Source organism: Lagopus muta, chromosome 20, assembly GCF_023343835.1.
Source record: "Lagopus muta isolate bLagMut1 chromosome 20, bLagMut1 primary, whole genome shotgun sequence".
NCBI classification, from domain to species: Eukaryota; Metazoa; Chordata; class Aves; order Galliformes; family Phasianidae; genus Lagopus; species Lagopus muta.
In genome coordinates, this window is record NC_064452.1 from 2,498,292 (window position 1) to 2,510,969 (window position 12,678).

The 12,678-nt window shown below is 44.0% G+C and overlaps 1 protein-coding gene across 3 annotated transcripts in view; it reads right to left on the reverse strand.

The window, feature by feature from the left end:
* Window positions 1–12,637, reverse strand: part of MED13 (mediator complex subunit 13) — a 49,270-nt gene extending 36,633 nt beyond the window's left edge. For 2 of the 3 annotated variants that reach the window (XM_048966887.1, XM_048966886.1), the window contains exons 1-3: window positions 11,725–12,637; window positions 9,668–9,902; window positions 953–1,121 (exon numbers count right to left, since the gene is read on the reverse strand). In XM_048966887.1, the coding sequence (XP_048822844.1) occupies window positions 953–1,121; window positions 9,668–9,902; window positions 11,725–11,790 (470 nt within the window). In that variant the 5' untranslated portion in view covers window positions 11,791–12,637. Of the gene's footprint in view, window positions 1–952; window positions 1,122–1,402; window positions 1,682–9,667; window positions 9,903–11,724 lie in introns of those variants that run through there. The other variant, XM_048966888.1, reaches the window with a different exon arrangement.
* Window positions 12,638–12,678: the final 41 nt, after the last annotated feature.

Genomic DNA, 12,678 nt, shown 5'->3' on the forward strand with positions numbered 1-12,678 from the left:
TGAGGGGGGGACAAAGAGAGGCCTGGAATTAAAAGGACACGTTTACCCATAAATTAAAAGCAGCAGTCCACAACTGCTAGAAGCACACAAACATGTGCTTCTGCTGCAAAACAATTCTAATTTCTTTGAGGTTTAAATTTACTGCAGAGATGCCAACAAAGGCTGAGCCCACATCCAAAAAGTAGAGCCACCGATCTCCAAATATTCTAAATGCAGGGTTTAACAGATGCATTTAAAAACAAAAACAAACCAAAACACAGAAAAACAAATAAGAAAACCCACCACCATTCTCTAAGCTTTAAATTACTTTGGATTTTAAAAGCTGATTTGGGAACAGAGATTACACTTGTTCCAGATAACCTAGTTTTTATTCATTTCATTACTTATTGCTAGGCAACATAGACCATGCCAAACCACGTTAGAACCACAAGGAGAAGTCCCTCCAATCTAGATCAGAAATTTGCTCCTTACCCTCCTCCCCCCACTGTGGAGGCCATATGTATTCCTCTACCAGTAATGTCCCCAGATGCAACTTTCTGGACAGGAGCTAACAAACTCTTTTCCCAAAGCCCTCTGCATGCAATGCCTGTAAATGGTCCCTAGATTCCACTTCCCCAAAGAACAAGTGCTATTTAGTTAGAATTAGTCCTGGCCACTACAGCGGTAGCTTCACAGCAGCTGTCCTCTTCTTCATTCCTAAAAGACTCAACTTCTTTTACAACCCTTCTTATCCGTGGTGTCCAATACAGAAGAGACAGGTTATTATCTTCAGTATTGCTGCATTTCTTCATAAGAAAGTTTTGAAGAACTCCCAAAAGGCAGAACAATAAGAAAGATCAGAGATTCAGGATCCCAAGCAACCCATAAATAGAGCGCTCTTAATTAAACGTTCCTTCCAGCGTAAACCTTAAACTCTACAGCTTCTTTAATAAAGCAAAATAAAGCATCCTACCTTTTGTTTATAGGTTTTTCATCTTTCTCATAAGGCTTCACAAACCATTTCCCAATGCGCACAAAGTTCCTGTTCATTAAGCACCTCTCCAACAGGTTGTGAACAGCTTTGAAAAGCAGCGTGCGACATTCATAAGAAAGTCCATTCTCCCAAACACCATCTTCTTCTTCTACAAGGCAAAGAAAAAAAAGACAAATTAACATTGAACTACATCCTATTACTTCACATAGTAGACATTTCATGAAATTGTTTCCTCTCCCACGAGCTCTTAAGGCAGTCACAGCATAACATACAACCAAAGAAAGCCTATAACATGAGCAAGTGATTTGAATGTTACGAGAGTATATCTGCTAAAAGTGATCAGCTATAAAGTCTCTCCCCCACACTCCGTCCTTAAAAAAGGAAAAAGAGATTCAAAGCTATTTGTAAACAGAAGGAAACAACCAGCACCAGTATGTTACATATTTCAGTCTGCAAAACCACTGATCTGTTTGCAGGGTGGCTCATATTTGGAGTATTTTGATCTAGTTATCCTGAAATGCTAAACAACAGTTGTGTTTAATAACAAAATAAATTAAATTGCTCACAGCCACATTTTTAAAATATCCTTTAGCTATTGTTCATTGAGGAGCTGGGCAAAAGTATTAATGATTAACTGACCCTTAATGGTCATCCATTTGCTAATGAGGAAGGGAGGTATGGGGGTAAAACACCACCTAGATACAGAGAGCAGTGGTAGGAACCACCTGAACCCTCTCCTCACAAGATTCACACAACTGGAATTTTCTTTAAGATTTTAAAAGAAATAAACAAGAAAGATAGAAAAATCAGGCTAGTGCCACTTTCAGATCTCTACACAGATCTATAAACAGAAAAACAAAGCTCAGGTCATACTGATAGGGTTCTCAAGTGAAACACCGAGATCTGATCTGTGGGGCACGTACCTAAAACACAGGCATGGAATCCAACTTAGTGAGCCGAGCTGATTTTCCAAGTCAGAAAGCAAGATTCATTACAAGAAGCTGTGAACTCTTCAACCACTCTGGCTGGCATTTAGTGCTTTAACATACACTACAGGCCCTAGGAGTGGTAGTCCCAAAGAACTACAGTGGCAGCTACAGCACACAAGTGAGAACATTTCACAGTTCCTGTAGCATCTCTCAACGGTTCACCCTCACCAGAGCAGTGGTACAGAGGGCGATACAGGAAAACTCAGGATCTTCTTCCATTACGGCAGTCAGGTCCTACCTTCACACCTACAACCCTTGGACATCACGTTTGACAGATATCCCCAAAGATCTGCTACTGGTCACCTTGGACCAGCTCGGCAGTTATTCTTACAGCTCCATTGCTTCGGCACTCCAGGTAACACTGCAGACTTAAATGAACTACCTGACGTGGATAAAGAGACATTTTTACTTCGGTCTCTGCGTAGCTGTGGAACAATGTAGGTTGAATGGGACCTGTGGAAGTTCCTTGCTCCCACCTACACCCGCAGTTCAAAGCTACACCAGGCTGCCCATATCCCTTATCCATCATCCCTCGCACCTCCAAGACGTGAGTTTGGGCTCAGACTTCCGTTCCACACGAGGTTTTACAGAAGCAACCTGCCTGCTCACCCCTCTTCCAGAGAGAATTTGGGCTCAAATAGATTTCCTCTGGACTGCTTCATGGTCAGAAAACCTCAGCAACGCAGCCACGTCCTTGCATTGTAAATCTCCCTTTGAAATAAGCCCCTTCACCTTTCTCTGAAAGCCACTTAGAAGCTTAAAAGGTTGCAATGGTATTAAGTCTCAATAACCTTAAATTAGAGAGCATATAGAAAACCAAACACCTAAGGGTTTCATCTAGAAGGAAACCCTTCAGCTTATTACAACCAGCAATGTCTAAGACAAGGGTGAAGAAAATAGAATTTCAAAGCACTACTGCAGCTAGAAAATGGGGGGACACATCTGTGTCCTGTTTAATTCCACACAAGTAAGTGCACGCTTCCACTCCACATCACTGCTGTGAGTTACAGAAGATTACTCACTGTCCCAGAATCCTTCTCTGAGAGATAGAAGAAAAGTAAACAGACCTGCCCCATAATTTGTGAGGGAAAAGATGCACATCACTACAGGTGAATCATTACATGAAATACTTTCCTGGTGAAGAAAAAGCAAGGAACTGCATTTCCTCAAAACGAAACCCCACTGTGAGTTTCTCCCCTTCCATCACCTTAACTCCAGTGTTGAAATTCAGCATGAACTTGTTTTGCAAACCATAAAGCTACAAGATAATACAGTAACTCACTGAGGAAACATCATACAAGACGCTTGCAACAAGAAGCAACAAAGGTCCAAAGTCAAAGGGCATAAAACAGCGGTGCCAAGAGGATGCATTTTTTCCTGGCTCAGAGATTTGGAGACACACGCAAACAAGCAACCCTATCCTACAGGCAGCTTTGCTGCTCAGCACACACTGCTCAACTGGTGGCAAACAAGCAGCTCAATAGAGCAAACATTAACTACAAAGCTTAATGATATTGGACTTTAACTGCACAATAAACTCCGCACCATTTCAAAGGTTAAATACTTGGTTCCTATATGGCTTTTGTAATTTTTAAAAAACCATTCCAAGAACACCCCCTGCATCAATTACCCATTACAGGAGGGCAACAAAGACAAAGAATTACCCCCCAGCCCTTATGCCCAGTTTTGTTTTGGCATATCAGTACCAACGGACACATTAGTGCGTGTCAATGAGCAGAAAGACGCCGAAGTTGCACATAGACTGAGTGTAACTCTGCTTTTATTTTGATGGCCATACTACAGGCACACAGGAGAAGTTTCACTTTTCAGAGGATACTACAAAGCCCTGAGTATTCCATTTAACATTAATAGTTGTGCTGACAACCAAGTTATTAACAAAAGTTTGCATGCAAGAACTTGCCAGAAGATTGTTTCAGCAGCAAACTAAGCTAGGAGAGCTCTTAGGAAATAGAAAAGAGGAGCATATTATGCAGGTAAGTGTAAAGCTTGGGTGGAAATCACAATTAGAGCTCTAGAACTTGAAAGAATAGCCTGCTATAAACATACCTGCTGATCAGAAAGAGCACCTGGGATCAACAACATCACACTTGCTATGGAAAGGGAGCATGAAATAAGACGGTGGTTAAAGATACTCTCACTTCAGAGCTTTATTCAAATTTGTGCAGAGAAACAGCAGTAAGTGTCCTGCAGAGTTGTGAAGCCTGTTTATCCATCACCCCCACCCCTCTTATTTTGGTAGTGGATGGAAGGAGAGAAATACACAGGAGGTCAGAGCCCACGTCGTATTTTTCTTCTTTATTCAAACGGTTGTTTCTCAACATCTGAAAAATCCTCTTACTTAATAGGAATCATAAAAAGTAAACCATAAAAAGACCCTTTTGTGAGGGGGATAGGAAGAGACAGTTTCATCTTCTAATCTTTCTTAAACTGAATAACGGTAAGCGTTCAACCTGATAGCAGCAATAAACCAAAATAAGTCGCTGATTCATTTTAAGAGGCGTCGAGCCACAGCTTTGCTTCAGACAAGCGATATCCACACAAGTGCCCTGGTAATCCAGAGGTTACAAACCTTTTGTTGCTATTACAAATACTTCTGGTTATTCCTCTCGCTCTCCGATTCAGTCAACTGCTCTGCAGCATCTACGCCAGCTCCTCAGACAAGTATTTACATCAACTGTCCTCTTGTCATTAATTTTCTTCCTCTCTCTTTATATCACATACTAAGCAGAAAGTTTGCTTTACCTGAACCGAAAGTCAAGCCAGCGCTTTGGGCTACAGCTTCCCCCTCCCCATTACTTTAACTACACAGGGAAAAAAAATCCATTCCTTCCTATCGTGATTCAGAAGCATTTCTAAAGCACTGCTTACTTTCATGGGCTTCTTTTCTGTCACCATTTGACAGCGAGCCAATTATAGAAATAGACAGATGCAAAACTGATTTACACGATCAAATCCCACTTCCTATGTAAGTGTCAGACTGCAATTGTTGCTGTATATTGTAATTACATGATAGTAACACAGGGCGATATTTCCTTTTAAAAGGATGAAAGAATTTAAAAATTCAAATACTTTAAGATGAAATAAAATTGTTCAGAGTAAGAATTACCCTGCTAACCTACAGAAAAACAGTTTTAAGGGCCTATATTCCCTACAAAACTAAGTGAGAAGCACCAATTTGTGTTTAGACGTGCTGACTAGAACTCAAAATACCAGCTTCAACATACATTTTCTTACTTGGATTCTGTAGGGTTGTATCTGATCTACATTCACTGAAAACACTCCAGTTATCCAAACTTGTTGCAAAATTTCATCCCCTGAGAGACAAGCCAAAACACGAGCTGCTGTCCCAAATACCATCCTCAAAATACTCAGCACCACTACAGGTCAGCATGAGCCCTTCACCCGCACCACATGAACGTATTTGATGCTTTTTCTACTAAGCAGAAGTGGTTGTTCTCTAAGCATTAAAAGCCTGAAGGTACGACCTTTCTGTAAGTACGTAACTACGCTTGCCTACAAATTGCCTTCAGAATCTGCTAGCTCTGAATTCCCTTGCACAGAGACCTATGGCCTGGCCATAACTAAAGCTGAACACCTTTTTCACTGCGTGCTTCATTAATATCCTCCTCCACACCATCTTTGAGTAATTCCATAAGCAGATGAATTGTTAAATCTCATCCTCAGCGATCGTAGGCTCCCTGCTCCTGTCTATGCAGGTGTATTATGCTTGTGATGCTGTACCTGCCGCCAGTTGCAGAATTTTTAAAGAATGCATCCTTTTCGTAGTAGCTGTAGTAGTAAAATGGGTTTAGGAAGCAAGTGGTATCTAAAAAACAAAACCAAACCAGCAAACCACCAGCTGAGCTGTTTTCCAAGCTCACTTTGCTGAATACTTGCAAGCAGCAGGCTTTTCTGCAGAGCTCACAGTATGGGAACTGGCTCAGACTCCTGTTTCCATTGTATTAGAAGTAATGAGACACCCGATGCTGACATCAGCACAAACCAAGCTGCTCTCAGATCTGTTTGGAGACAAGGATATGACCTATAACGCACATACACCGAGAACCAGACAACACACAGAAAGAAGCACTCGCTGCTATCGCCGTGGCTGTTTTTCCCACTCAGGATCAGCATCAAGCCATTGTCACACAGACCTCACTCCTCCTTCCTTAAAGCTCTCCCAGAGGCTCAGCACGGAGCTAAGACCAGCATTATGCTCATACATTTATCCTTCACAGAAGTGGGAGGAAGACTGCTCGGCAAACAAAAAACGGATTAACTCGATATATGACAGATAGGAGCAAAACACTCTAAAGTAAATTAATGAGATTTAACAGACACCAGAAGGAAAAAGCTGCATCTTATAGCTCACCATTTCAAAGATGCAACTTGAAGGTCAATGGCACATTGAAGCTTTCCCCTACCCAAGCATTAATCAAAACGTAACCATTTCCTTGGGACTATGTCTTGTGCATAATTCATGCCCAACTGTTCTCAGGTTTGAAACTGCTACCAATTCCACCAATTTAAAAAAACATATAGGCAAGCACTTCAACAGAATTTAAAGAGAAAAGAACCTATCTAATAAAAAACAAAAAAACTGTTGACTAGACACCAGTGAGGGCTCACTGCCTTCTGAAGTTCTCCAATACGTCCCACGTTAAGGTTTGAGCTGCAGAAGTTCCTATAATCAAGCCTCATCGTCACAACAGAAACACAACCTTTGAGGTTGTTGGAGGATAAAAGAACAGTTGGCTAACTTCTGTCTGCCTCTGGCTATGTTGAGGGAGAAACAGACCGACGGGTTTTTTGGAAATACATACAATAAGTAGCTTCTTAGGGAAGGAAAAGAGAAATGATTGAGTGAAGTCAATATTACTGATCAATTACTAACTCTGAACAAGTCTCCTTTTGACATGCCCCCAGGCAACAACAATCCCTGACCATCAACAAGACTGTTACCTAAGGCTCGATACGAGAATTCAGATACAGCCAGTAGCAGTCATTCAGACATACCTCTAGGGCAAAGGCAGAACTTCTAGAACATGCTGGCTGAAGAGAGAAAGAAACATCTTTTTTTTATCTGATACACACAGGTGTACACCCACAAATCTGTATGTTCCCTTCTGAAGTGATCTTGGGAAGATGCTTCTGCAGGGGATAAAGAGATTCTCGAAGGCTGCCATATTTCAGGTACTGAGAGTTGATGACTGAGATGCATTCCAGACACTGAACATCCATTATTCATTGCAACAACAAATCACAAAGAAATCATCAAAAAACTGCCAAAAGTACTGTCCACTCCCTAACGAAACCAAAGGAAACCAAAACCAAAGCTGCCTCCCTTCCCTGTCTGTGGGCAGCAAAGGACATGCCAGCAGCAGCAAGCTGCTCCTACTCCACTCCTGCACTTGGTTCTTTAGGACAATTCTTCTCCTACTGAGTAGAAAAATTCTAAATGAGGCAGCACCTCAACCATCAGCAGCAAACAATTTCCAATCAATTTTGAAGGTAACAAGCCTCTGCCAGGAAGTAATTTATCTTTTCCATTGAAAATGGGACAAGCAATCATTGGGAGAACAGAGCAATGTGAATTACTAGGAGAAATTGTCCACCAATGAAAAAATCCATTAGGTCTATGACAAAGGTCAGATAACATTGTTTGGGTTCAGCCGTAATTCTTTCCTATATGAGGCTCACATTAAGATTTTGTGTAATGGGGAAGAGAAAAAGCACAGGTGTGGGCACTCCTCAGACAACACAGCTACTGAATATCTTTATCAGCTTCTGGTCATGTAAGAATCAAGCAGGCTAATATGTTCTAAGAGATTATAGCATCCATTTTAATTAAGAGGAGACAAAAAAACAGCCTGTTAAACTACAATGTCAGTACCTCTACACGTGGGCATAGGTAACAAGTATTTAACAGCAAAACACATAGGATAACCTGTCTGGAAGGACAGACATCCACAGGTGACCTGAGCAATGGCAGACAGCCCTGGGAGACACTCACCTGCTACTACATCTCCCTTAGAGCACAGCAGGGGTTTGGAGTTGGTAACCACACATCGGGGTTTATCTACATCCCTAAATACAAACCCAAGCTGACCTAAAAGCTCAGCTACAAAACAGTGCTGCTTCAAAAGGTACCTCGCCATTAGTGGGTAGATTGCAAGGGAATGCAGAGAGGAAGTCGTTCAAACGAGACTCGGAAGGCCACCTAGAGCAGAAACAAAGTCTCCAAATGGCTTCACTTGTAACACACAGACACAAATGTAACACGCTTTAATCTCGCGGCCAACTGCACGAAAGTTCTACAAGGATACTCTCCCACAACAGTTGGTCTTTGCTCAGGGCAGGCCCAGGCCAAAAATAGCCTTTAGTCTAAGTTACATCTCAGCTATACAAAGGATGTTTCCTGCAGGTCAAGACCGAGGTTACTCATAGGGCAAAAATAAGGAAGCCATCAATGCACTGAAATACCAAGCAACCTACAAAGTCAATAACATTTAAAGACACACAGTTTTTATTTCCAGGACAGACAGGAATCCCAGCAGCATCCCAACTCTGAAGTCCACTATTCCAACAAACAAACACTATTTCAGTATGTCGATTCTTTTCCAGATCACATCATGGGTACAAAAACCCACACGTTGTTTCAAGTCTGCCACAGTAGCACTTCAAATCTGTGTTTGTTCTTCAGCTTATCCACAAACACAGCATTAACAATGTCTGGTTAGCAGGTCACCAAACCTTGGTCTCGTTTCACACGTCAGTAACTCAAATACCATACATTGTTTCAAAGGAAATTGCAGTGATGCAGCTTTCCCCCCCGCCCTGAATCACTGTAGTCTCACCAACAGATCTACAGATGGTCTAAATGCTGAATTTCATCACATAGCTTTCCAGTTGCTTATCGTACTTTGGGAACTGACATCAACAAGTAAACGTTTTCAAAACGAAGTGCCAAGTCTCCAATAGAACAGTGTTGAGAAATATAGATAGTGTTAGTCTTTCAGAAGCAGCAGGTCTAAGTTTGAAAGCATGTACAGGTTCAGAGCACTGGTAAAGGGTGAGAAAAACACAAGGTGTAAGGATTCTCACACAAAGCCATGAAGCAAATTGTCTTCTTTTGAGGACTCTCCGTCAACAATTTGACTTCCAACCCAAACAATTCCGTACAGTTCAGAACTGCCCAGGTCTCTACAATTTTTATTACATAATAAAATGGGATTTCAGTTGGAATTTTGAAGTTCCAATCACCCAACAAAAGGGACCTGATCAAAACACATTTAAGGCATCACTTCTGCTTCTGAATCGCAGGCACAGCCTTGGGCACAAGAAGTCCCAAGAAGCTGCCAAAATTCATAGGTTTGCTTGCTTTGATGGTTTTGTGCATTCCAGTTCCCCCCACCCCCAAAAAAGAATGAAGTATAGAGGAAAAAAACTTGTTTCTTTATTATCCAGCAGACCAAGACCACCCTGATCAGTGCACTGCCATCGTAATTTGGCTTCTGACAGTTCTTCCCATTATCATAAAATCAAAGTTGTAGATTATGGGGATACATTTATCTTATCTCCAGACAACAGTTTATCTCACACAGACTTCTGTAAGGAGGCAGGAGAACACCACGAGCAACAGCACCCTTGCACTGACCAAAAGAAGGGATTCATTTCTTCCTACCTGAGAGATCATGATGGATAAGGTCAGCAAAGTTGGGGTCATCACCCCACCAAAATATCCACAGCTCCCTGCGTCCAGGCCTCTGGTCTCGGCGCCAAACACTGAGCACATCCGCCTTCAGACAGCGACTGAAGCTGCTCAAAATAGGGTCCTCTTCCGTGACCGGAAAGAGAATGGGGGCAGATGTTGGACCCTGCCATACGTATCGCTTCCATTTAATCCCAGTTAGATCAGCCTAAGGGAAAGAAAAAAGAAACCAACCGTCAGACATCGGGGTACGTCACCAACAGAAACAGCCAGCTGTAACAGAAACCACGCTTCTATGTTCTGTGCACCTGAGGAGATAAATTGGAAATAACCAGGCACCCTGTTTCTAAATCTCTTAATAGCTGCAGCAAAGCAAGAGCTGTGCATTTTCACTGCAGCCTTAAAGCAACAGAGAAGAAAAAAACCCCTCCTGATCTGATTTAAAACAAAAAAAGAAAAACGAGTGACAATTATCTAATTATTTGCAGGTTCCAAATGTCCCATCTTTTAAGCGCTCGCCTTAGCAAATAACTACTCACTTCATGCTCACTTATGCTTACGCTGCTTTTTGAAATCCAAGATTACTCTGAGGATACAGGAAATAGGGAAAAATCGAACTCAGCCATACGTTCTGCCACTCCTCTGCTATTTCAGAAAAATTCACAGCTCCCCTATTGTAAAATTCCCTATCGCGTGCAGGAAGCTTCTCAAGCACACTTCTTTTACTCTGAGCCATCACGCTTCTCATTTCCCACACCACATTTTAAGAATTTAAATCCTGTTTCTCTCATTAAATTACACATCATTGGTTATGATCCACTAAATCCCCTTCTGGGCAAAGCTTCATCCGACTTTATAGAGCGAAGAGCTACCACCGCACCTACTGGGAAAGCGACAATTCCTGGATTATCCCCAAACCCAGCACCTCACTAAGTTCCAACACTGAGCTTCTCCCCCTCGAGCACTGCAGCCTCAAGGCCCTTTGGGGCCGCATCGCCCCTCGGTTCCCAACAAGAATGCAGCACAGAGGCGAGGTGCTGCTTGCCAACAAGTCACTGATTTCCCTCCTAGCACACAACACACCTAAGATCACCGCAACATTTAAACCTAACATGGCAGCCTTCTACCTTGAGGAGGAGAAACGATTTAGATGGAAGCTATGGGGGCTGCAACAGTTGACATCCAGACAGCCAGGATTTACAAAGGCAGCAGCAGGATGGGGTGCAGGCCCCAAGGGGGTCCCCCCTCCAACAACCCCCACACAACAGCCTGGCACGGTTGTTTTGTTTTGTTTTTAACTTATAATGATCTCCAGAATTAAATATATAATATATATATATATATTATATTATTATATATTATATATATATATATATATATATCAGGCAGCCATCTGATATAGACTGATTTGCATTAAGCTGATGAAGGAGGTGAATGCAGCACCCAAATTGCATCACAGCCCAATGAAATTCAATCTGTGTCGGGCGCTACCAAAATGAAAAAATCCCAACAATTTCATCCTGAGGTTGGGGGGAAGAGGGGGGGAGGAAAAAGAGCACAAAATGGTGCACAACGCACAGAAGGCAGCAGGGCTCTGCAGAGTGCTTGGAGGTCTTGGGGTAAAGGCGATACGGGGGGGGGGATTTAAGGCAGGGAGAAGGGTTTGGGCCGAGGTTTGTATGGGATGCGTGCAGCGGGGAGGGAAAGGAGAAAGTTGGCCGAGGGGAAAAGGCGCAGCTCCCTCCCGTAAAGAGGAGAAAGAAAGCCCAAAAAGTTGAGGGCAGGGCAGGAGCCGCGAAGCCCGGGCTGAAAGCAGAGGGAGGGGCGAGGCGAGGCGGCGGGGAGCCGGGGGAGGGGGGGGGCACGGAATGCTGGCAGCCGCCCGGCTGGGCCTGCTCCGAGGGCTCCTCCAGCAGAAGCTCTGCTAAAAATGGCTGCTTGCTGCCACTGCCCGGCCTCCTCCCCTCCCCCGGCCGCCTCCCGCTCCCACTCCGCGCACGTCGCGCGTGTGCGCGGCCGCGGGCGCTCACCAGGCAGAAGAGGTTGGAATGGCAATCCTCCAGGCTGGCCCCGTTCGGCACGAAGCAGGAACTCATCCTCACAGCCACAACCCACACGCCATTATCCCACAGCCTCCGACAAGAAAGAAAGAGACAGACAGAGAGAGAGAGAGAGAGGGAGAGGGAGACAGACACTGCGAGGGGACGGGGGAGGGGGCGAGGCACACGCACAAATAATAATGCGGTTAAATAAGGGCTTTACGTACGCACACACACACGGAATAGTGGCAGGATAAATAACCAGGGAGGGAGTAAGAGAGGGGGGTTAAAAATTATTATTATTATTTTAAAAGAGAAACTCAGAGCGTTTTCTCTGGATATGAAATGGGGAGGAAGGGGGGGGGGAGGGGGGGCAAAAGGGGAGGACAGAGGGAGGCAGTGGGAAATGCAGCGTAGATTGGGATCGATCCCCGCTCCTCTTCTTGGAGGGGAGGCGAAGGGGTGATGTATCCAACAGGAGAAAATGGGGTAACGAATCCGGGGATTAAGGGGAGAACCCGGCCGGCATCTCTCCTTCCTCCGATCGCGGGGAAATAAATAATCCAACGGGGTAATTAATCCTCTTCCTCGGGGAGAAAAGGGCCCGATCCGTGGGTTTCGTGGCTCCGGAGTCCGTGGGCAACAGGGTAATATGTGTGTGTGCAGGGGGGAGAAGACGGGGGGGGTTCCTTCGTCCCCCGCTCCGGAAAAAAAAAAAAAAAAAAAAAAAAAAAATCCCAATAAATTAAAAATGTAAAATCATCAAAACAAGAGCGAGGGGCCGGCGGCGAAAGGAGCCGGAAGGATTGGAGAAGGCCGAAGCGAGGAGATTGTCCCGGGGGGGGGCACCCCAAAAACCATCTGCGGGAGCCGGGGGGGTTTCCTGGAGAGGAAAAGGTCGTAAAAGTCTCCTGGGGGGGGGGGGGGGGAAGAGGGGGAAACGGC